The 23,151-nt window shown below is 44.1% G+C and overlaps 3 protein-coding genes across 6 annotated transcripts in view; all 3 read right to left on the minus strand.

The window, feature by feature from the left end:
- Positions 1–8,905: 8,905 nt before the first annotated feature.
- Positions 8,906–11,586, minus strand: snx10a (sorting nexin 10a). 4 transcript variants are annotated; one of them, XM_049751227.2, is made up of 8 exons: positions 11,067–11,585; positions 10,421–10,510; positions 10,202–10,243; positions 10,031–10,117; positions 9,861–9,961; positions 9,686–9,784; positions 9,414–9,611; positions 8,906–9,338 (listed from the first exon to the last, which is right to left on the minus strand). In XM_049751227.2, the coding sequence occupies exons 3-8, from the start codon at positions 10,232–10,234 to the stop codon at positions 9,221–9,223; spliced, it is 636 nt and encodes a 211-aa protein (XP_049607184.1). In that variant the 5' UTR covers positions 10,235–10,243; positions 10,421–10,510; positions 11,067–11,585; the 3' UTR covers positions 8,906–9,220. The 4 variants fall into 4 exon arrangements, with proteins under 4 accessions (XP_049607184.1, XP_049607183.1, XP_049607185.1 ...); XM_049751226.2 differs by having other exon boundaries at positions 10,421–10,531; XM_049751228.2 differs by lacking the exon at positions 10,421–10,510 and having other exon boundaries at positions 11,067–11,586.
- Positions 11,587–11,999: 413 nt separating this feature from the next.
- cbx3a (chromobox homolog 3a (HP1 gamma homolog, Drosophila)) lies at positions 12,000–14,097 on the minus strand. The gene is made up of 5 exons (XM_049751230.1): positions 13,938–14,097; positions 13,264–13,426; positions 12,866–13,022; positions 12,606–12,700; positions 12,000–12,524 (listed from the first exon to the last, which is right to left on the minus strand). The coding sequence occupies exons 2-5, from the start codon at positions 13,416–13,418 to the stop codon at positions 12,398–12,400; spliced, it is 534 nt and encodes a 177-aa protein (XP_049607187.1). The 5' UTR covers positions 13,419–13,426; positions 13,938–14,097; the 3' UTR covers positions 12,000–12,397.
- Positions 14,098–14,368: 271 nt separating this feature from the next.
- The window catches only part of nfe2l3 (nfe2 like bZIP transcription factor 3), a 31,739-nt gene continuing 22,956 nt past the window's right edge, over positions 14,369–23,151 (minus strand). Inside the window, exons 4-8 of the mRNA XM_049751201.1 lie at positions 18,442–22,838; positions 17,291–17,371; positions 17,032–17,142; positions 16,508–16,955; positions 14,369–16,432 (exon numbers count right to left, since the gene is read on the minus strand). Coding sequence (XP_049607158.1) covers positions 15,666–16,432; positions 16,508–16,955; positions 17,032–17,142; positions 17,291–17,371; positions 18,442–18,918 — 1,884 coding nt within the window. The 5' untranslated portion in view covers positions 18,919–22,838 and the 3' untranslated portion in view covers positions 14,369–15,665. The remainder of the gene's footprint in view (positions 16,433–16,507; positions 16,956–17,031; positions 17,143–17,290; positions 17,372–18,441; positions 22,839–23,151) is intronic.

The raw sequence follows: 23,151 nt of genomic DNA on the forward strand, positions 1-23,151 counted from the left end.
ATCACCTATGTGATCTGAACAGATCTGAACACCTACAGCGGGCATAATGTCAATGCATAGAACATTTTATGATAGTCAGCAGAAGAAAGCTCTTCTTTTCACGGGTGTGCGTGCATGTCTATGTCCTCCGGGTGTCATTGAGTATAAATCAGCTGGTGCGGCTGCGGTAAATTAGCCCGCTTTTAATTGTGTCTGTAATAAATGACTATCATTAGTCAAGGCTCTTCCTGGCGCCCAGACATAATCTTCTGAAACCAAAGCACATCTCTTTGACCATACTTCATCTGGTTGTGGCCTGGAGGGACAGGAGGGATCTTCTCCTCCGAGGATCTCCCTTTTCTCAGCAGACAAAGGATCTGACGTCCGACAACACGTACTGCTAGAAACATCCGTATGATGTCAAGCGTTCAATTTAAAGTCGCTTTTATTGCCAAGAAGAGAGCAACACGTGCTCCGTTCGGCGTATACAGTCCAACAAAATGTCAATCAGATTGTCAAACCTAAAAAAAAAAATACTGTAAGATCCGTTTCGGCATCTTATCTTGCATTCACAGTTGGCCACAAAGTACGAGGACAGGACAAGACAACCTCTTTGATAATCACCAAACGGGTGTGCGTGAGTGACAAAGGGTGGTCCCAGTGGGTTGTGACATCGCTGATGGGCCCCGACTGATAAGGTAGGACAAAACTGAAAAATGTTGCTGCAGGGGGGATCCATGCGCTGATTAGGCCAGCCTTCGATCCCTCCCGGCGCCGATTCATCAGTGTCCACCGCCGGCCGTTGACGGCCTTCTCGGGTGTCAGTGCGGTCACATCGCTGGCGGGACCTCGCCAATCTTTGTCAGGTGGAATAAGCGTCCCGGGTGGGGTGGGGGGGGTCAATCTGCTTTCATTCTAACACCACCAACGAAGCCCAATCCAGATGAACAACGCTGATACAGTTTGCACAACTGAAGCTGACCCCGCTTGCAGGCTAGTCCATTTGGAGATGTGGACCCCCCCCCCCCACCCCCTACTTCAAGCGTCACCTATGTCACCAATCACGAGCACTTTGTCAAAGCACAGGTAACCGTGACGACTCTAATCCCTCGACAATGGGCCCCTCATTCATCACTGCTGAGGGAAGGAGGAAAGGAGGGAGGGGGAAAAAAAGGGAGGGCTGGAGAGTCCTAGACAGGGCCAACAGTGCAGACAAATGGCCCCCAAAATTCAGTATTAATCAGCTACTGATTTGCTGCCCCTTTAAAGCCAATACCACTTAAGCAATGGAGATAGGGAGGAGGAGGAGAAAAGCTGCTGGAGCGATGAGGGGGAAGATAAGTGTGAGATGGAAAACAACAAGAGATAAAGACGGGAAACAAATGTAGGAAGGATGGCCGGAGAAAATCAACGGCGAGTAGATTATTGGAATCTACTGTTGCGCTCTTTTGCCACAAGGCTGCTCGACTTACACACAAACACACACGTTGCAAAGGCGTCCAGCGAAACCCAACTCTTGTTGATTTGTCACTGGACTTGATCAATAGCTGTGATGGAAACAGATTCAGCTCAGATGGATTAAACGTCCGAGTGGCTCTGACGTTATTTTCCCATTAAGAGAAGGCTAATCATTACACACACACACACACTGAAATACACACCTTGAAAGTACAGCTATATTTATGTACACATACATTGCACCGTTATTATTTTATACACACACTGCTAAAGAAGTTGTGAACAGCGGGACTATTGATTCTGCCTTATTTTCCTCGGCAACACATACGTTGGGCTGAAATCCGAAATAAAAATCTGCATATTTTTGATTGCTGTTCTAAAGTGACTTCTAAAAAAAATGCAATGGAAAATAATGCATAAGAAAACTGGTCAAGTCTGACTTGTGGCTGCAGATGAAAGTGTTTTGACTTGAGCGGGATATAAATGTGTTTGTCAAATGCTATATGGCCATCTATCACAGAGTTACTGAGACATCAACAAAGAAACGACGCAGCAAAAAAAAAAAAAACGGAAAGCATGAGTGAGAAGGGAAAAGTCTGGGTTGCAAAATTTTGTGGGGAATCGTGAATGTCACAGCCATATTTTATGGCAATGGAATAAGATGATGACAGACAAAAGTCACCATGAATGTGCAAAACCGTTTTGCTATGCGTTTTATTGCGCAATAAAATTATTTAAAAAAAGAAATAATAATTACACCAAAATTTCTGGCAAAATTCCTCCAATTATTTTTCATCCAATCAGATTTCAACTATATTAGAAATAGGGCCGGTACTGGAGTGCAAACAACAACACGAGGAAGTTGTGAGGTGGAGAACGAGAAGGTGAATGATAGCTCTGCGGGGAGGACGTGTACGTGCAGCCATCTGCCGTTCATTACCTGCTGTTTGCTCTTCGCTCACCTTCCTCCTCTTCCTCAACCGGTCGACCTCCTCCCCTGCAGCTCAGTTGGGTTTACGCGGCGATCCGGGCGAGACGCCCGGGGACCCCTCTCGGCGCCTCGGCTGCAAAGCAAGCAAGAAAGTTTCAGTTGATTTGTGATTTGACGCCTTTTTTTTTTGCCTCACACTCTTGTGTCACTAAACAAATGAGCGCACGCACACACAGCGGCGGGCGTGGAAGGGCCTCTCTAATGGATTCTGAAGATTCCAATTTCCCCTCTGCCACCAAAGACAGAAAACCCTCTGAGCTCAATTACCCCTGTCTCACACCAGACGAGACTGCAGGCGCACACACTTGGACGCATCCTTTTTTGGTAATCACGCGCACACACACACATTTTAAACTGCTGTGACATGCGGGGAATCACACAATCGGGAGTCACGCAAGCAAAGTGAGAGCAGTATTAGTCCCAGGTAGATTTTATGTGAAAGGAGAAAAGATGGGAGGAAGTCAAGCATGGAGGAATGCACAACTAAAGGGCTGAAGAAAGATGTCGTGCACCTCTCCGGCTTATATAGAATCCACTCTTCCAGAAACCTTATTAAATTCTACAATTAGCTGAACGTCTCAGGCTATAAATAGCTTCACTTTTCCCCATGGCGTGGTGTCAGTCAGTGTTCCGGGTTAGGGGGGGGAGAAACAAAACAATTTAAATTATAGCGAGGCTCCCTCTTTGTCAGGCTCCCCTTTTAACGGGATAATTACTAGTCTATTCATTCGCGCTCAGCCGGGGCGATACATCACATCACCGTGCGGCGGGCGGCCGACCGGCCGGCCTTGCACGACTGTGATAAACGTCTTTTAAAGGCCGAGGGGGCTTCGCCATTGATATCGGCTCAGCGTCTGCCACGGGCTCGCACCGATGCTCGCTTTTACAGATTAAATAGCCTCCTGCCAGAAAGTGGAGGCGCACCTTGCTTTCCGAGAGTGACGCCGACACCTCCCCAAGGGGCCTGACAGTGAGGAAATGAGCAAGACCGGGAATGAAAAGGAAGAGAGGGAGCAAAAAAAAAAAAAAAAAAGCATCTATTATTCAGCACGGCCCGATCCAAGCGTACGCACGCCATTAAAAATAGGAAATCCATAGCGGAGACAAATGGCTTCTAAATGAAGCGCTACAGGAGGAGAGCGGAGATAGGGACCCCTGTCACATGCGTTTTAATTGTCTCCCAGGGCGATAAGGGGGATTTATCAAATTCATCATGCCGCTGAGGCCACTCCTGCACGAGACCAAGTCGCCAGGCACGTGGTTGCCGGTTCAAAGATTCCCGCCTTGAGGAAAGGAGAGTTTCTACCGGACTTTTGTTTACATGCATCCATTTTGGTTGGAGCAAATAATGATCAGTTAAGCGGCAGACAAAAACAACATTCTACCTCGGTGCCAAGCAGCCCCAATGTCATCCAGAAACAATTACACAGCCTTTAATGAGGCACACGGTAGCACCGGGGTGACACGTTCTTTAGACGTTATAATGAAGATGGACGCTTCAGTTTAGATTATTCTCTTTGCTGCCGGGCTAATTATTCACCTGGTGCTCCGCCGCAAATGCATCGTGAAAAGAAAGTTGGATCAAATTAACATGCAAGATATGATTAGCATAGCATATAGCGAAACACGTAGCATCTCTTTTTGAGTAGCAGCCAACACAACCTTCCAAAAATGGATTTTTATTACGATGGGTCTTCCACTTGATACGGCTAAGGTCATCAAAATGGTTACAGGCCCCACCATATAAACTGTCAGTCATGTCCGAGACATAAAAATCACCGTTTGAGCTCTTCAGTTGGGCGGGGGGGGGGAAACCGGCATCAATCAAATGGGTTATACGTTTTGGATGACAAATTTAGAGGGAGGCGTGTGTATTGGGACGATTGGACAGACTTGAATGTGACCTGCTTGCAAGATGAGATTGGGTTGAGAATTTTGGGACAAGCACAGATTGCAGAAGCAATAAAAGATAAGGAATCATAATAATAGGAACAGATAGTGTTTCTATAAGACGGCCGATCAATACTAAGCATTCAAACAACTCTTGCATTACCTAACTTCACCTCATGTTGTCTTTACTTTTTTTTTTCCAAAATGACGCCGCGATAAAGATTGCGTGGCAACATTATAAACGACCCCATTACATTAACGACGGAAGAAATTAGGGTATAATTAGTGAATGGGCGCTTTTTATGATTGTTACAATTAACCCTGGCTGTTGTTACAGGTGACCCTCGCCGCATTAAATGACCCACTGCTCTGAGTGAATCAAACGACTGGTGAAATCATCCCGGATTGCAATCATAATAACTACCTGTGTGTGTGTATTTTTAGTGAAGGATGAATGACAGCGGGAATGGCAGCTCATCTTTTCCTCGGCGACAGGGTGACAAAGTGAGATGTTACGGCGGCGAGACAGCGCAAGCACTCGCCTGGCAGAAAGGTATCTTTCTCTCTTTTCCTCCCCACCTTTCTATCCTTTTAGTCTCACCTCTGTCTACCTGTCTGCACTTCCCCCCCCCCCCGCCTCCCTGAAAGTGAGCTGTCTCCTTGTCTTCCCCACCACCCGAGACCTGATCCTGTCAGAACCCCCCCCCCCACCCCCCCCACCCTGCATCATAATACCACCCATTTCTAATCAATGGCGGCGGCATGAATATTTACGGGGAGGGGGGAAGGGGGCGTGTCCCGTCGCCCTGCAAGGGAGGGGGGGGTGATTTAGGCTGGAGAGATGGGAGCTCGTCTTCCTGAGTCAGACATGGACAATAAGTCATTAGACGGGGGTTGAAAAAAAAAAGATGTCGAGGGGAAGATGTGACAGTGAGGACCAAAAAGACTTTTTCCTCTTCCACTGCCCCCCCTCGCAGTCTCCCCCCTGCTTATTCGTTCTGTCTAGTCTCTTTCTTCTGACCCTCTCCTCTTCATATCTCCTATTTTATTACCACACATACTCTACACCATCTTCTCGCACTCCCTCCCTCCCCTCCCTCCTCTCTTTCCATCTGTCTTGCTTGCTGCAGTGCCCATGCTGCCAGGCAGTATAAATCACATCTCTAGGCTTGGCTGCAATGGGCCTGAAAATAAAAAGGTATAAAAGTGTCAGGATGAGCTAGTGGCTGGGGGGGGAGGAGAATTCCTTTATGATAGGTCTAAATCCTCGCGCACACACACGAAGAGCCAGGGGGGGGGTTGCTTGTGTGATGCATACACGTGCACAACATATGCCTCCATGCTCTTCAAGCAACTCTTTTCCACATCTTACATATGTTATACTTAGCCAGTGATTTTTAAACTGCTACTTACTTGACAAATAAGGCAATTTAAGGTGACTTTGTCGTTTTCATGCATTGTTTTTAAAGATGGGCCGTAATGTATTGTTGGCAGACGCCATGTTGTTAAGGTAAATGGCGATGGGAATAGGGAATTCAGATGAGTGAACGTGACGAGTCCATCACTCGCGTAAAGTAACCTACAGCTTCCAGCTCCAACGTGCACTTTGTCATTCCCTATTGGATCACGTCGTGCGAGCTAGCATCACACACTCATTGCGAGTAATGCTGATAAAGATGAGCGCCTCCCTTGGGGAACGCGTGTTAAGCCACGGTGGCCCGTGCTTTGGCGTGATTTGCCGTTTCAACTGTATTGATCAGGCACGCAAAAGAGAAAAGGCTGGAGTACACCAAACACCCTTGGGTATGTGTGTAAGTGGGTGAGTATTTATGTTCACATTAGCAGGCCTCTGGATATGCTTGCACACAAACACACACACACACACACACACACAAATTGGCTCATCCATACCTGCATTAAGCGCAATAAACCCTGCTCTGATGAGCAAGCTCCCGTCGACCTTGGAACTCTGCGGAAAGACAATGCAAAGGGAGCCATGCTGTGAAGACGAGGGGGGGGATAAGAAGTAGGGAGGCATGAAGGGGGGCTTAACATATTAGCGGAGGAGGGAGGGAGGGATAGAAAAAGAGTAAGTGAAGCTGCTCAGTATGGGGCAGGAGGGCAGCTCCCGCTCCCGCTTTTCATCCTGAATGCAAATGCGCTTTTCCTTGTGACGCTCGTAACTGCTCCGGAGAGAAGCAATTACAACGACTCCGTTCACTCAGAGAGAAAGACACGCATGGCTAGAGGAGGGTAATTAATAAGGAGATGGACGGAATGGAGGAGGAGGATGAGGGAGGGGGGGGGGGGGGGGGGGTCCGCACAGGCTCCTCCGGAGAAATTGAAGCAGCGCTATCGATCGCGCCGGCAGCCCCGCTGTATCGACACGCACCCGAATCGACCGGGCTCATAACTTATGTCCGGCTTTTTTTCCTCTGAGAGGTCAAAGGTCACGTGTCACCTCGAGTGTCTTTTGAAATATCTCCTTGTTACTTTGATTTCATTCAATTAAAAGACTCGGGCCCCGATATGACCTCACACGTATTGTTCCGCGCCCGCCTTCCCGTCCGACGGATAGCGGCGCGGCTGGCGCTGCGAGGTACGGCGGCGGCGGCGGCAGTTTTTATTGCAGTCATTTAGGCCGGTAATATGTCATCTCCATTAGCCGAGTTTTAACACTCACAGATAGATGGCCCGGTGACATTTATCTGCACACGGGTCGTATTTTAGTAGTTAAATGGCTGGCCATGTGCAGGGTGCGTGCAAAATGAGTATGTGTGTTTAAGGAGTGCGACGGCAGGGTGAGAGAGGGCGGGAGCGAGACGCATTGACTTTTAATGATACGCCATGCAATAGCACTTTGGAAGTAATAATCCCAAATACAATGCGTAGGGTCACCTTTGACCCCTGCTGAAAAGGGAGAGACGAGAGCTAAGCGACGCTCAACGGACGAGCCGGGGCGAACCACAATGAGAGGACAGCTAATTAGGGACGGGCGAAGGAAATTAAAAGAGAAGATGAGAGTGATGGAAAGAGCGACGCAGGACTTGAGTGGGAGTTGTGGCGGCTAATTACTAGTATGGATTTTGCCATTGTTGACTTTTGAAAGGGTCACCGAGTTGAAGTCATCCCCAATGGTGACGTCAGGCGAAAGAGCTAATAACTAAGACTCATAACTAATACCGATTATACAATGTTGAGCTCGGACGCAATCTGTTCCGGGCCACTAATCACTTTTTGATTCGTTCAGATTTAGAATCAATTCTCCGATAGAAAATAATGAAATGGACTGAATTATTGCCGGGGTCAAGCTGCTTTAGTAGGCAAATATTAACTACAGTTTAATATTCTTAACTGTAATAAAAGTGCACAATGAATTGTATCCATCAACAGATGGGACATGGGGATTTCCTAGGAAATGTATAACTTGGATTTTTATCGAAATATGACTGCGATGTGAATTGAATGCCCAACTTTCATTTTCCATCACACAGTGGGACTTCACCTGTCTCCAGGCGCTGAAGTTGACTAATGTGACAGAAAATGAACAATTAAAAATATCGTGCAAGCCCAGAGCCTCTGCATGGCAGTGCTTTCACAACTCAGTGGACACCCTAATTGCTTTGAAATACAATTTGGGCTGGGTCTTTGTTGGGTGTTTTGGAGGTATGATGTGCTTCAGTGCACACTGGAAATTGAGTTATAAATTACCACGGCGAAATAGATATGGACGCCGGATGCTCAATATCTAAATGTTAGATCCTCCTCGCCGTCTATCCATGCATATATGCGTCTAGACAAAGATGGCGGCCATGTTTGTTTTTCATAGGACGTGTTGATAAGGTTAAAGTCAGATGGCGCCGACGACTATAAAAGCAGCATATCAACACGAAGCGGGGAAAATATTTTGTCGAGTGCAGCCATCCCGTAGCGAGGCGGCAAATATGTTTTCAGGCGAGGCGCCAGTGGCGTTTGTGTGAAGTCACTGACAGCTTCATCAGGGAGAGATGCGGAACAGGCCGGGTTTACTATCGGGCTGGCCCGCGTCAGTCCAGCTGTTGATGGGAGGGCTGAGGTGGGACAAGGGGACGACTGCTGTCTCCTTTAATGAGCCTTCGCTTATGTCATCAGCTTTCAATTCGCAGAGCTGTCCGCTACCTCTGGCCCCTCTCACACTATCAGCCTGTCGTGTTTCTCGCAGATGATTTTCCCCACGATTGTGTGTTATAGTAATTAATTTGCTGTCTTGGCCCACCTGGAAAGCTGTCAAAGGGAGGACGCCGTCTTCTTTCCGTCATCACCCTGGAGCCAGACAAGCGGTTGCAATGAAGATCTTTTGGTGGCAGCGTGGAAAGATTAGCACTGCACATAATAAATAAAGATCACATTATAAATCAGGCCAAAGATTTTGATGATGTTTAATTGATATTAGAATGCACGGCCGGCTTACAGTAATGATGGTGGCAGTGCTTCACTTCCCGAAGGTTCTTGTGATGTCTCAACTCCCTCTACTGGGCCGCACTGCGCACAGCTCATGTCAGCGGACTTTGCGAAACAATCAGCACAGTACTGGAAGAGAAATTCTTCAAAAAAATCAGTTTATTCATCCTTTAAACAGATCAGAAAAGTATCATCAGATCGTTTTCTCTAAAATAATTCCAAAACATACAAGACTAACCTCGGCTTCGGAGATAAAAATATCAACATGGGATTTTCGATTAAGAATTTAGAAATGTAGATTTACGATACATTTTTTTTAAAAAACATGAAGAATTATTTTAGTACACAGATTGAAATAATTGGCATTACTCTAACAAAAAAATATTTAATATAAAAAAAAAAAAGGACAAAAGGAACTGTTTTTATAGTAATGGAAAATGTCACTATCTCATCCATGGATGTTCAAAGAATTATTTCGCAGGCAATTAAATCACAAGTGCACAATTCTCCATCTTGAGAGAGGATGGAGCTTCCGTGAATGGTGCTGTCCACACTTAAACCCAAGCCTGACGAAAAGGTGCTGTTGGGAGACAGATTAGTTGGCATGATGCAAACTGGCTTGTTTTTAGGAGGTAGTTAAAAAAAAAAAACATACCTCTCGCAATCAGAGTCACATGACTCCTTATCTTCATGTAACGTAGCGATACAGCCACCGTCAAAGCGTTGGATGGCCTCAGCCACTGTGTATCGGGTTTTGCCAAAAGCGCACCTCTGCATCTTTTTGACGCTGAGCCCGGACTGGAGGAACAGATGGACTCGACTGTCTGACAGAAACAACGCCGTGTGAAGAACACTAGAAAGGAAATTAGGCGTAATTAACACACCAGCCACGAGGCGTCGACTTCATTTAGCTTGGAAGGAACTCACTTTTCTAAAAACTCCTGCAGGCCTTTCATCCTTTGTCTGATCTGCTCTACGTTCCTCATGCTGAAGAAAGGATTCCAAGAGGGCAATTTGGGGATTTCTCTGAAGGAACGTGAGAATATATCCACTTATTCCCACGGACAGAAGCTTCTTATCAGGCGTGTGAGAACAAACATACATGAAGAGAGCGTTTTGCTGCAGACACTGTCGCAGCCAGACGAATTCCCTGTAACGTCGCCTCACTGTGGAAGCCTTCTTGCGAAAACACATGCTATTTGTCTACAGGAGAACATCAGAGAACATTTCAAAACCAACAGCGGCCTGACTTGGGAAGTGATGCTTACTCACGTGAAGACTGATTTCATAATCGACATGCGTGTGCCAGTAGTCATGTTTCTGGAGCTTTGGATTTCCAACAAAGATGCTAATAAACTCCTTTGAAATAAAAAAAATGGAAAAAAATAAATAATTCAATGGAATTTAATAAGGCTGGAATATTAGCAAGATGTGGAAACTTACAGTTTTTGCAAGGTTGTCAAACATACTGTCCATGGTGGAAACCTGCAAGATTACATGTCATGATCAGTGAACGCCAGTAGGGGGAGCAAGGCCTGTTCTGCAAGCCTAAAAACTATCAAAAGCACTCATATTTACAAGCTAAATTTTGTCCATGACAATACAAGGTAGCCAAAGTGCCGCATTTGAGAAGAGGTGACAGTTGCAGACTCATCAACTTACTTGTTTTTTTTCTTCACTCAAAAGCTTTTTAAGATGTGAACAACGTCAAGATGTGACTATGAAAGGATCCCTGAAGACTCCTGGAATTGCCTAAACGTATGGCAGAGAAGGCTGGGAGAGGCCATTAGATTCTTCCAAGCTTAATACCAATTTAATTTGGTGGATTACGCCACTGAAGGCCCAAGAACCAAATGAACAGCCGTGATAAACACAAATTAAGACTCAGGACTTTCCAGCTGATATAAGCATAAATGGCAGAATAAAAAGGGCACAGGAGATGGATTTTAGCACACAACACCGAAACAGGATTAGAAACAATAAAGCCTCTTTTGCACACAATCAGCACAAGCCAACTAGAAGCATAAATGCATCTATTATAGTGAAACAGTTCAAGGGGATCATTAATTCCCTGAAAGAAACAAAAACTGCACGCATATTGACATTTTTTTAGCTGTACAATTCCGTGTGACAATTTTGTGACCATAATAGCAGAATGTTTACAACTTCACACAATCAATAGCACAAAATGGCCCCTTGTGTTTAGTTTGACACTTGGGAGCTAAACAATGGACTCGCACTTTCTATTTGTTGCAAGATTAAAATACAATTTAATGGAATTTGTAAAGTATTTCCATGCTGTGCCTACCTTTCTCTCGTTGCCTCTTTTATCCCAGCTCCAGTTAGCGTGTTTTTTTTTTCAAACTCTTGTCGACTGAATCAAACCTGGTCCACTTTCTTGCTCACGCCTTCTCCCACGCACACGGTAATAAAAAATAATAATAAAAAAAGATAAACAACGCAGGGTGGAGTTTAAAAAACGTTGGAGTCGCTGCTACAATGTTTGTGTTGCCCCAAAAAAAACTGCGTGCACACCTGTTAGCTTGTCAGATGATTTCACCTGGCCAGCCCAGGGGGCGGGGACTAATTCCTAATTGGTACATAATCTATACATCAATCTATATGTTAAATAATTGAGCCCAACGTTGACCTGTAATAGGGCTTCACAGGACACAGAAACCAGTTTGATCCAAAACTTGTGACATCAATTCCTAGATAAATAACCTGATACTTTGATTTAAAACAAATCAACAGAAAGAACTATGTAAACAACTTGATTGTTGTTCATGTGATGTTGACAGAAGTCCCATGGGACACTCATTTGTCTTGTGATACACCCGTCCTGGGAAAAAAAAGGGGAAAATGCCTCCCTTCTAGATAGTGATGATGAATTTTAAATCAGTAATAGGTTATATATAAAATATTTGGTTATCAATTCAATGTTAAGCTATCAATCACTTCACTGCTTTTAAACTCCATGCAGATTGTTAAATCATAATAGCACATTTATTGTTAAACAGTCCTTCAAAACAGCATTAAATTATAATCAAAAGCACTTACCAGCAGCAGTCAAGCTATTCAAATGAATGTGCAAGCAGCTCGACAGTGGTCAACTAAGTAGTTTACCAACACCAACTCTGGAAATTAGCATACAGTAGGGTGGGCGGAGTCATGAGTTCTCCAGTTGGTGGTTTAACTTTCAGTGCTGTTGTAATTTCCACAATATGTAATAAACTGCATGTTTGTTCCAAAAAACTTTTATTTGATTCAAGGTAATATTTACAAAACAGAAAAATAAAACACCTATGCCGACAAAACAACAACAGACACTTCCTTCTGATGAAATGGTGAAAGCAATGTTGGCTGACACCATAAAACGCATGGAACCAGAACCATCAGTCAGGTGAGCAACAACTTCCGCCAAGCTACTACCTTGAAAACCTTTTGAGAACATATCGCCTGGAACAATTCAAATCTGCCCCCCTGCAGCATTTTGAAGACAGTACACATAAAACAAAAACTACAAGAGCTAAAAAAAAAAAAAAAAAATTGAAGGCCAGGCCAACGAAGGAAAGTCAGTCCTGAGGAAAAAAGGGGGCGGGGTCGATCTATGGAGGTGCAAGGCCCAGAGACAGCTCGCTACTGAGTTTCATCTTCTGGACATGAGTGCCATGTTAGTCTCTCCTCGTAGAAGGCAATGACCACTTGAGGGCACTTGGTGTTGGCCTCGCGGGCTGGGACCAGGTCGGCTTCATCCGAATCTTTCCTGCGGTGACAAATGGAGGAATATATGTGTCAACAAATCACTATTAAGTGATGACTGACTTAATAATCAAATATGTTTTACCATTTCATCAAGAACATCAACTCGCCGCTGCTGTCTGTTGCGCCGATGATTCTTTCGGGATCAAGTTTCCTCGCAAAGCCTCTGGGTTTCTCTGGCTGCAAATGTGGAGAGTAATAGTCTATTCAAGTTAAGCATGCTTTAAACATTTGTGAATTTGTTTTGCACGGTTGCTAAGGTACGACGTCACATATGAGACCGAACAACCACACCTTATTAAATCGTAGTAATTAACGCGAGACAGTGGTTTCGAAACGACTCACAGCGTCTTTTTTCTTTGCGTCCATTTCAGAATCGTCCGCAGGCGCCTTTCTCTTCAGAGAAGCCGGTTTCTCTCTAATGTTCTTCTGGGCTTCGAGAAAAGCGTTGATGAGCTCAGGACAATCCAGGTTCTCCTCTGGCTCCCAAGTGTTGTCAGCTCTGGGTGAGGAAAAGTGAAGGTTGAATGAAATGTGGGGGGGAAGGGAAGAAAAAAAAACAAGGTCAGGCAAACACCCTGATATAAATTTGCAAAGCCGACTTCGCACCGAAGTGAATGCAAATGTGCAGGTTCCACATGCAACTACAGAAGTGAATAGACAGACCCCATAACAGGGAAGCCCTTTGACCACAGCAGGGGGTTGGGGAGGGGGGGTTGGGGGTCTGTTCTTAGGCGACTCACTCTGTAAATCCTTTCCACTTGAGGAAGAACTCCACCTTCCCATTCACAATACGCTGGTCCAGCACTTTTTCCACCACAAATTCCTCAGGTTCTTCTTGTACACCCTGCCCCCCCTGAGAATCCTTCCTACTCTTGGTATTCTGCTTCTTGCCCATGCTGTGCTCTATTAAAAAGAAATAAACAGTAAGACTTCAATTGTTGATGCTTTTACACTGAATAACCAAAAACAATTTGTCAGTCTAGACCAGCTTATTGTACAGAACCCTAAGATAATGGAAGCCTGCATTACACTAAAGTGAACTACGGGACAACAGGTTTGGTTTTGCAGAAGAAAAAATACCTTTTTACAAGGACGGTGTTGGAAAAGTAACTGTTGCACCACGATGCACGACGACCCAAAGTTTGTTGATATTGATGTTTATGGCGGGTAACTGCAGCACGACGGTGGTGCACTCGATCGACAATTGCGCGCAAAATAAAGCCGGTAACAAGTGCAGATGTTAAAAGGCTCCACAGACTTTTTAAAAGACTGTAATAATCCTCGAGTTCCGAAAAAGACAAGAAACGTACCTGAAGCGCTAACTCGGATGGTTTGGGTACACACGATTAGCTAAAAGGAAGCTTTTTAAATTCAAACAATTTACGATCTATTTGTTTAATCTTCAAATACGTACCTTGCAGACTAAACTAAAAACAACGCGGCACAGCTTGGACGGTGGATGATGAACACGCGGTCAGCTTCTTTATCCCAACTAGCATAGGCGCCAAAAGCTAGCTTCTGGCCTTCTACGGAAGCCTGGACGGAAACTAGGCGTCGCTTTTTTTTGTCCACTTCCGGGAAGAAAACTCGTGTCCGCAAAATGGGTCCGGAGACCGATCTTTTAATAGTCTACCTCATATCAATAATAACTTAATCTATGACTAAAAGCTATTTTAGGCCAGTATAGTTGTTAGATAACAAATTAAAAATAAGCATGCAACAGCTGTAATATGCAACACACTGTCATTGATTACTAACGTAGCCAAAATAGCTCACATGGTTTAATAGGCTGAGATTAAAAACTTAGAAATAAAACTATTATTAAATTCAAGAACGAGACATGCATCGCTTCCATTTTTAATCAGAATCATGTCAAAGCCTCTTGAAGTCCCCCCCCCAAGCAGAAAACACATTCAACAATACCATGCAATCAAAAACATTTGCTCAACGATGGAGAGAAGAGGGGGAGAACATTTATACCAAGAAGTAAACAGTCATACCAGACAAATAAAAAATGAAAACAAGAGAACATGGTCAAGAAAAAGATCAGGAACTAATTCGTGCATGTCTATTGCGAATCTTCATTGCAAAGTCTTTGTAAATGCCTCAGAAAAAAAAAAAAAAACACAGCAAACCCAACTAAATACTTTTCAAACAGTCCCAAACATAACATGATTGTATTAAATCTTTAATGGGATGGTTCGGGTCCATACAGGGACATTTGACCAATAATGGAGTGATATAGTGCACTTAAAATATTTTTCCAAAGTTTTAAAATGAACTCAAGTGAGAGGTAGAAAATAACCTGGCCGAATCTTTAAAATAAATTAATTTGTATGGATTGTGCTTCAAACCAGTTAACGATGACTTCGAATCGTGGCTCATGTACACAACAAACCATCCAATGCAATTTAAGGCCTTGTCAGTTCAATCATTGGTACATATCACCGAGACGTAACCCAATCTCTCTCATCTTAATTTAAATTTCAATACAGCACACACTTCCAAAAATCTGAAATAAATCTGTAAACATTACTGTCTGTAATTTCCCATTTCTCTGACCACTTTTGAATACACTTGTTATGATAGAAATAAAAACGCACGGCCATTGGCGGCCTTTGATGCGTACGAGCTTTCCTAAACTTCAAAATGCTTGAATAAATACAGCCATTAATCATCACCCGCTTGTGTCGTAGGGTACGCTTGAGAGGATATATCAAAACAAAGGAGACTTGGCCGTCTTCTTTGCTAGCCGGCCATGCTGACGTATAAACATGCCTGATCTTTTACACATTTCGGTCAGCCGCGATAGCCAGCGAGTCATCTTGATGTTTGCCGGCACAGAAAGCGAGTGGTTGCATCACATACGGTTCCATACAAACTTTCCTTTCAACGCCCTTGGAGTCCATTTTCAAAGAAGCTTCGGATGTCCAGTGTGTAAGCTACATTTCCCCCCCCTTTCAGAAGTCTTTCTTTTAATAACTCTTTGTGAGTTTCTCCTTTTTTGGCAGCTTTAGCTGTTTCAGACTCCCAACAGCAGTGGTTTCGACACACACACACGCACGCACACCTTGGTAAGGCGATCCCGCAGCCAGAGAAAGGCAAGAAAGTTCAGCTTTAGTTTGGCGCAAGAAATACTGTATCACTGCTTCTTCCCTTTCTTCCTCTTGTCTGTTTTATTGCTGCTCGATGTGGAGACGGCAGGCCTCCTCACGGGCTGAACCACCACCCTGCCGTTGGCCCCGCACTGCAGGGTGAATCGGTCCGGGTTCAGGGGCTGTCCCGAATCATCTCTCAGGCGAGCCAGGACGTCTCTGGTGAGCTGCCTTATCTGCTGCCCAACGGCGCCCATGGTCTTGGCCGTGATCTGTTTCTCCCTCAGCAACCTGTCTCTGTGGGCGTGGAGCCGGTCCACCTCCTCCTGGAGCCCCGTGATGGCGTCCAGTTTGCGCTTGCGGCAGTTCTGCGCCGCCAACTTGTTCTTGCCCCGCCGCCGGATGTCCCTGAGGAGCGTCACCTGTTCGGGGGAGAACCCGTGGCCGTCGACAATGTCCAGGAACTCTTCCACGGGCATGTTGACGATCTGCAGAACGGAAAAGGGGATGCACAAGGCGCGGGCGCGCATCTCGTCCCTGCTTAGCTCCGGCTGATCGAGATAGGGCCCTTCGTCATCGCTCAGTGGCTCCTCCTTGATGCCTTTGTGGGGCAGAGTGACGGGTGGCGGATTGAAGACAGCGGGAGATGAGTAGCTGTGGTCGTGCCACACGCGCTCGCTGAGATCCACATGTGGCCACAGGGTGGTGCGCTCCAAAACGCCTTTACAGGGGAGTGAATCCACCTCGCTGCTGTAACCCGTCGCTCCGCATTCATCCTCGCACGAACTGGAGGACGATGACATCTCAGACGATCCTGAACAAGCAAAGGTACCGCTTGGTGAAAACGTGCCTCAAGAACACATTGATCAGCTATGGAAGAAGAACCCACCTGGGGAGACTGGACCTCCAGAGCTGCTCTCCAGAGAGAGACCAGAATCAGAGTCCAAATCCTCAAGGATGTCTGGGTTGATGCTTCCAAAAGAGTCCATCAGCTGCGAGTCAATATTTTCCAAGCCCTCCAAACCCAGCTGATTGATCTGGTCAAAAACCGCCTCATCCAGGCAGTCACCCAGCGCCCCTTGCAACGGCGTGCTGCCACTTAAGTTGCACACCGAGGCAAAAGGCAGCGCAGCCAGCCCCAGGGCCATCTCCGGTGAAGCGCCGGAGCGGGTGGAGCCGGTGGACTCCTGTCGGAATAATGGCCTCTGCTGAGTGGCATCAAACGCTCCGCCGCTGGTTACCATGGCATCCAGCAAAGTGGCATCCAGGTTGATGCCACCCCCGCCGCCGTCTATGTCCAGGTCTGACATGCGCTCAGTAACAAGAGAGTCCAGGTCCTATAAAAAAAAAAGCACATTTTGACTTGCTAAATGCCTCAATTGTCATTTCAAATCACACAAGACGAAAATTTACATCAAGGTTAGCGACTGGCATTGAGAGGAAGCGGCTCCAGTGCTCCTCGAAGTCGGTCGCGGGCAGTGGGTGGTGTGGCGACTCCGACAGCCCGATGCCATCAAGCACGCTCTACAGGAAGATTACAAATCAAGGTTAAACATTTATTTACATTCCAACAAGCAGTTGCAATTCAACTAAATTATAAGCTGTTGCATATTTGGTGATAATATTAGCTCATGTATATAAATAAATGGGAGGCGAGCAACGAGGTCCATACCTCTTGTTCCAACGTGGAGCTGAGAGCCAGCTGAGTGACTGAAGCAGATTCCTCCTCCTCTTTGACAACGACATCATCCTCCTGGCGGGATGCACGAGAGACAGAAGGTTAGAAATGCACATTAGGATAAGGAGAGATTAAATGGATTCAAAATATAAGCACTGCTAGAGTCAGCCAAAGGCTGCATTTGTTTGCCAAATTAGTTCTGTCAAAGTATAAATATTTTTTTTAATTCTTGCAAATAAATAGAATGATGACACTAGGGTGTTTGTTTTCACTAGCAGCTGTTGTGAACACCAGATGGAACTGAACGCTAACTTTACTTTTACGGGTAAAGTGACTGCAGATGGGCCCTATGGGACAAATTGGAATTCTGTAAGCAAGTGTTTTTGGAGCTTGAAAGTGACGATTAAAAGTTGGAGCCGAAGTGCGCAGCAGTTTCAATAACACATTTAACAACAACAAAAATCAAAGTCAGCAAAGCGTGCCACGACCATACACTATTCTTGTAACAACTGCCACTTTTGTCTCGGCAAAGAACGTGGAGGTCTAAGCCCTACTTCTCCACCTCTTTCAAGGCCTACAGCTGGCGGTTTAGTCTGGAGAAAGGAGATATGGTTACACAATTGACGGGGGGCATCAACTGCCATCAAGATAGCACAAGTCCACTGATCAATCTGGATTCAATTCATATCGAAGCCTGGGACATTTGCATGACAGGGAATGTGAAGTAAAACGATGTGATGTCATTGGGTTTATTTAGGTCATTAGGTTTACATCATTTGTTAATATTTGGGCTCTGTTGAGTAAAGAATGGTAGGATCTTGCTTATTTGGTTGGTTGCCAGCTAGCTAGCTAGACCAGTTAGGTGCTATCTGCTCATCAAAGTTAGAACATTCATCTGTATTGTTCTTGTTCTGTTTGAAAACACACAGTGGCTTGAGGGAGGGACGTCCTTACTCAACAGACTGCTAACTTCACGAGCTAATAATAGCACGCCCTGCTTATTTAATGACAATGATCACCACTTTCATGTAGTTTTTGATGGAGTTGAACAAGCTATTCTGCTTTTAAGCACAAGTATCTGTATTTCTGCTTTACTACTACTTACCCACTTAGTTCATTTATGCAACGTCGCAAAACATACTTGCCTGTGTTACAACCCTGCTGACACAAGGGCCGGATGGAGATGTTCGCTGAAGCTCTTGGTTCCTGTCATCGCTGGTTTGGTAGCTTTCTGGGTCCGGCTCAGTGTCTGTACTGCTGCTAGTTGAAGGCTCTCCACCATCGGACTTGTCAATGGGCGACACTTGGTGCACCAGCCATGCGTTGAGCTGCGTGGGGAACCGCGGAGAGCCCAGATTCCGAACCTCCTCAAGAAGCCGGCGACTTGCAAAGAAACTGTCCAACTCGGGGCATTTGGGGTGCACGGTGTATCCCCCGAGGGTGTCTCTTAAATTGTGGAAGGGCGTCTGCGTGTAGGCAGAGCTAGGACCTAAGTTAATCTCAATCAGAGGCGAGTAGTAGCCACTTAAGTAGCTGTCGATATCCACGCGAACTCCAATCAAACTGAGCAAGATGGTCAACTGAATCAGGCCTTCTGTGAAGTATTTTTTCGCGACTTGCATTTTCTAAATACGATAGCACTGCGGATAAATATGTAATGCTGGCCTAACAGTTCCTCTTTTTTTCCGGGTGGACAAAGGGAAAAGCCTTAACAAAGAGCACGCCTTCCCCTGTCAGACAAAGAGGACCGCCTGTACCGGCGAACTCGTCAGTTAGCAAACGCTATGCTAGATGCTAAGCTACCAGCTTTATGACCAATTACCGTAAACCTCTTGAAACAAACATAGCGAAATACGCTACCTTTCAATCCCTTGTTGTAGACCGTTTGTCGTTTTAATGGTCAAAGCCTACGGACGTCACAAATGTTACGTCAAGTGCGATGTGGGTGAAGCTCAATGCGGATAACCAAAGAGTGCTCCACAGAAAGAACTTCGACAAAATTTGCATTACTGCCATCGATTGGGTAATAGCGTAGACTACAGCGAGCGCTGATTGGACAATCTAGCTGGCTGTCATACTTTTACCCAATGATATTTCCTCTTCATTGAAAACTGCTTCCTGTTTCGCAACACAAAACTACAAATATTTACATTGAAAAAAAAAACCCTATTATACTGCTTCCGGACAGTTCTTATCACGACTAATATTCATTTAGTTAGGGATTAATTTTCACCCTCACTCGGGCTGGTTTAATTTCTCTCACAGATTTATCAACAGTTTAGTCTGGTTTCACTTGCTGCAATCATGTGTTTACGGCTGGTGGGACAGTTTGTACTACTGACCTCCTTTTGTTCTATGTTTAGCCTATTGGTAAAAGTTTGAATTACAGTATCAACTTGGTAAACTTGTTTACAGGCGCTATCAAAACAACTTACATAACTTTTTTTCCCCCCTTTCAAATTCATCAATTTTTTATAACCTCATTTAAATGCTATGCGGGTGTGCTGGAGCCAATCCCAACTGTGTTTGAGTGAATGACAGAGTACACCCGGGACTGGTCGCCAGTTAAGCGTAGGCCTCATGTTGACAATCATTCACAATTACACCTATTGAGCTGAGGGGGAAAGAAACGAGCACAGGACAAACATGCAAACTCCACTCAAGAAGGTTGGAGCCGACATATGAACCCCAGACCTCAGAAATCAAGAGGCCTACCATCCTGTCTAATTTCGGCATTTGTCCCATTCACCCAAGCACCCTAACTGACCATCTTAATCTGTTTTGCTCATACCGATTACCCAACTAGAGTTCAAAGTTCATCTTTGTTGACCTTTTTCTACTCTGAATTTCTTAGATAATACTTTGTTAACCATATACAGTAAATACACAGTAAAAATGTCTCATTATACTATGTGTCTATCAAGTCCCACATTAAGGACAACCTTGATTTAATTTCACAGACCTAAGCACAAATAATTACTGCTTCACTTTAAAATAAAGACATTAATAGCATCATATAAACTGTATTGCCCTTGAAACTAAATAAAAGTGTATCAATGATCTGACTTCATATCGAACCAACGCCTCAGCCCCCCCAAAAAAGGTGGTGGGTTCAATCCTCGAGCCTGGTCCTCAGGTCCAAGAGTTCTTGAGCAAATCCTGGAATATTGCTTAACTTGCCCACTTGCGACACCTGCTGTTCAAAAGCAGTATTACTAGTTTGACAATACTTTGCAGATCTGACCTTATAATCATAGCCCAAAAACATACTAAACGCAGTTTCTACTTATTTGTCTTTTACTACTAAATAAATTATTAATAAATTATTTTTGAAAAGCTTCCAATCCCCTAAAAGTAATTGTTGAATACAGCGCCCCACAAATCCATGTCCAGAAATCCTCCAAATAACCACTCAAAACAGAAAGAAAAGGTTGGCGGGGAAACATGTGGAAAATAATCTACTCCAGTTTATCAGACAGCATTTTAACAGTCACCTGATTAATCCACAAGTATTTTCATAACGATGTGAAATACAGTTAAATCATCTTTGTGAAGTTCTGACAGATTTATTGGAAGAGACCGCGGCTCTTAAATCATGCCCACACGCTGCTCTAAACTCCAAGATGATTGGTGGAATGTTATGTGACGTCATGAATTTGCACGCCTGCGCGTTATAGTGCAAGCGCTCAGGAAAACAGGGACCAGCGGAGTTTCATGTGCACTATTCCCCAAACCTTGAATATAGGAATATTTATTTCGGTATAATTTAAAAATATATATTTTTGCACATTAAAAGTTCCATTGCAATTCAAGTCATCCTTCACCGCGCCAGTGATATGTTTTAAGTGTGTACTTTAACTTTTTAAATTGCATCCATATTTATCAAGCTTTGCAATGAGTCAGTTTTTCACGCTTTGTAGACAGTGCATGAAAACTATTCAATTTGACGACGACGCTATTGATTGCGAGCCGGCTTGATTTAATAGTCACACTCGACGTCTGAGCAGGCACTAGTGGCATTGATTGGAGTCTGCTTAAATGAGATTAAACGATTACTTCACTCTTCTAGATGTTTCATAACGTGTGAATTTGCAAGTCAGGTATATATTTATGCAAACGTATAGCCATTTTTGAAACAATTATAACTAATTGCTTATATAATGATGTAATTCCAAATAACATTAAGAAAAATCATTGTCATTGTTTGTTGTGGGTATCTTCTAATGATTATGATTTTTTAAAAACATTTAGAATATTACAAAAGTAGTTGACACTTTCTCACATTTTGCAACAAAACAAATGAAGTTAATAAAAATATTAGGGCTATTCAATTTGATCACAAATATTTTTAAAACTCTTAAAATAAAAGTTATAAGAAAAAACAGTCAAATAAGCATTCCCATTATACTGTGAATACACTATCTGAGAACAAATTGAAGAACATTTAAAAACGTATTGAATATAGAAATAATTAGGGCCTTTCAGTTTGATCACAAATATTTTTAAAACCGTTCAAATAAAAGTTGTAACAAATAACAGTCAAATAAGCATTTCCATTATTTGGTGAATACACTGAGAACAAATAGAAGAACATTTAAAAACGTGTTAAATATAGAAATAAATGTGATTATTATTGTTGTTAATTATTATTATTATTTTAAACTCTACTTTAGTGGTGAGCGTGTGTGTGTGACTGTGTGTGTGTCACAGAGAGGAGCTCTGTCCTCCAGAGAGCAAAACATCACACTGGTTGCCTCTCTCACTCCAGACCTTGTTGCAGCTTGATTGACAGGTAGCTTTAGCCAGTCACACGCGGGATTCAACATCCGTCCTCTCTATTGGTTTATCACGTTAACGCCCACACATTGCACCAGGCAATCAGAAAGGACGTGATAGCCCTCCCACTTTAGGTAGACTCTCTAGCGCCCCGTAGTGGATATAGGTAGTTTGACACTTGCCTTGTCGTCTGCTAGTTGAGGATTTTGATTTCTTGATTTAATCTCTCTTTCAATATATCCTCTGTTTTAATAAGCATAATACTCTGCAGAATATTTCTCGACTTAGTCTACTACACAAGTCACGAAAAGCTCTCGGAATTTATCCACCGTTTAGCAAGACATTTATCATCCCTGTGGTTTACGATTTAACCACTAGGTGTCACTGTTGTTCAGATTTTGGTGCTCTGACCAAGTCCTGCAGCAGCAGGTCATTTATTTGATTTGGATGTGGATTTCTTATTGATGCTCTTTATGCTATTTAACTTCTCCAAGAAATACTGGACACTATAAAATTTAATATTTTTAACACGTATACAGTTTTTGTATAACCGCATGTATCCTCCACCCACCTCAGAAGACTCAAGAGGCCATTGTGGGTCCAACAGTGAGACGAGCTGCTGACAACATCCTTTCTGTTTTTTCCCCCCCTTCTTTGAGGCAGTCCTGGATTTGATGTCAGAGTCTGAGATGGCCGCCTTGATAAAGTCGGTTTGGCTTGCAGAGAATGGCAGCCATCCCTTCTTGGAAAACAAAACAAAAAGGCCCTACGTATACAGAAGAAAATGGCCGTTAGTGAAGAAAAACAGCCATGCACGAATGTTTTGGTGATTTAGAACATTATAACTCAAGACTCACATATGTACGCATATAAATACGTTTCTTTGAAAACTGTGCTTCAAATAAAATAAGTTGCATGTGTCCATTTTTGTGTATTAATCAGACAGAGTCATTGTTTTTTTTTAGGAGACCTTTTTTCTGTAGCTACTGTGTCTGCTACTAATGGACTCCTCGCCCTGTCCCTTCTTATTCGCCCATATCATATTCATGCATCCCCCCGGGAGCTGATTAAAAGGCTTT

Source organism: Syngnathus scovelli, chromosome 19 (genome assembly GCF_024217435.2).
Source record: "Syngnathus scovelli strain Florida chromosome 19, RoL_Ssco_1.2, whole genome shotgun sequence".
NCBI lineage: Eukaryota > Metazoa > Chordata > Actinopteri > Syngnathiformes > Syngnathidae > Syngnathus > Syngnathus scovelli.

Coding starts and splice junctions, on each gene's coding strand:
- snx10a (XM_049751228.2), bottom strand. CDS start 10,234: ATGGACAGTATGTTTGACAACCTTGCAAAAACT. Junction 10,118..10,201: donor TTGACAACCTTGCAAAAACT/GTAAGTTTCCAC, acceptor TTTATTTCAAAG/GAGTTTATTAGCATCTTTGT. Junction 9,612..9,685: donor CTGCAGGAGTTTTTAGAAAA/GTGAGTTCCTTC, acceptor TTTCCTTTCTAG/TGTTCTTCACACGGCGTTGT.
- cbx3a (XM_049751230.1), bottom strand. CDS start 13,418: ATGGGCAAGAAGCAGAATACCAAGAGTAGGAAGGATTCTCAGGGGGGG. Junction 13,023..13,263: donor AAGTGGAAAGGATTTACAGA/GTGAGTCGCCTA, acceptor TTCCTCACCCAG/AGCTGACAACACTTGGGAGC. Junction 12,525..12,605: donor TTGATGTTCTTGATGAAATG/GTAAAACATATT, acceptor TTGTCACCGCAG/GAAAGATTCGGATGAAGCCG.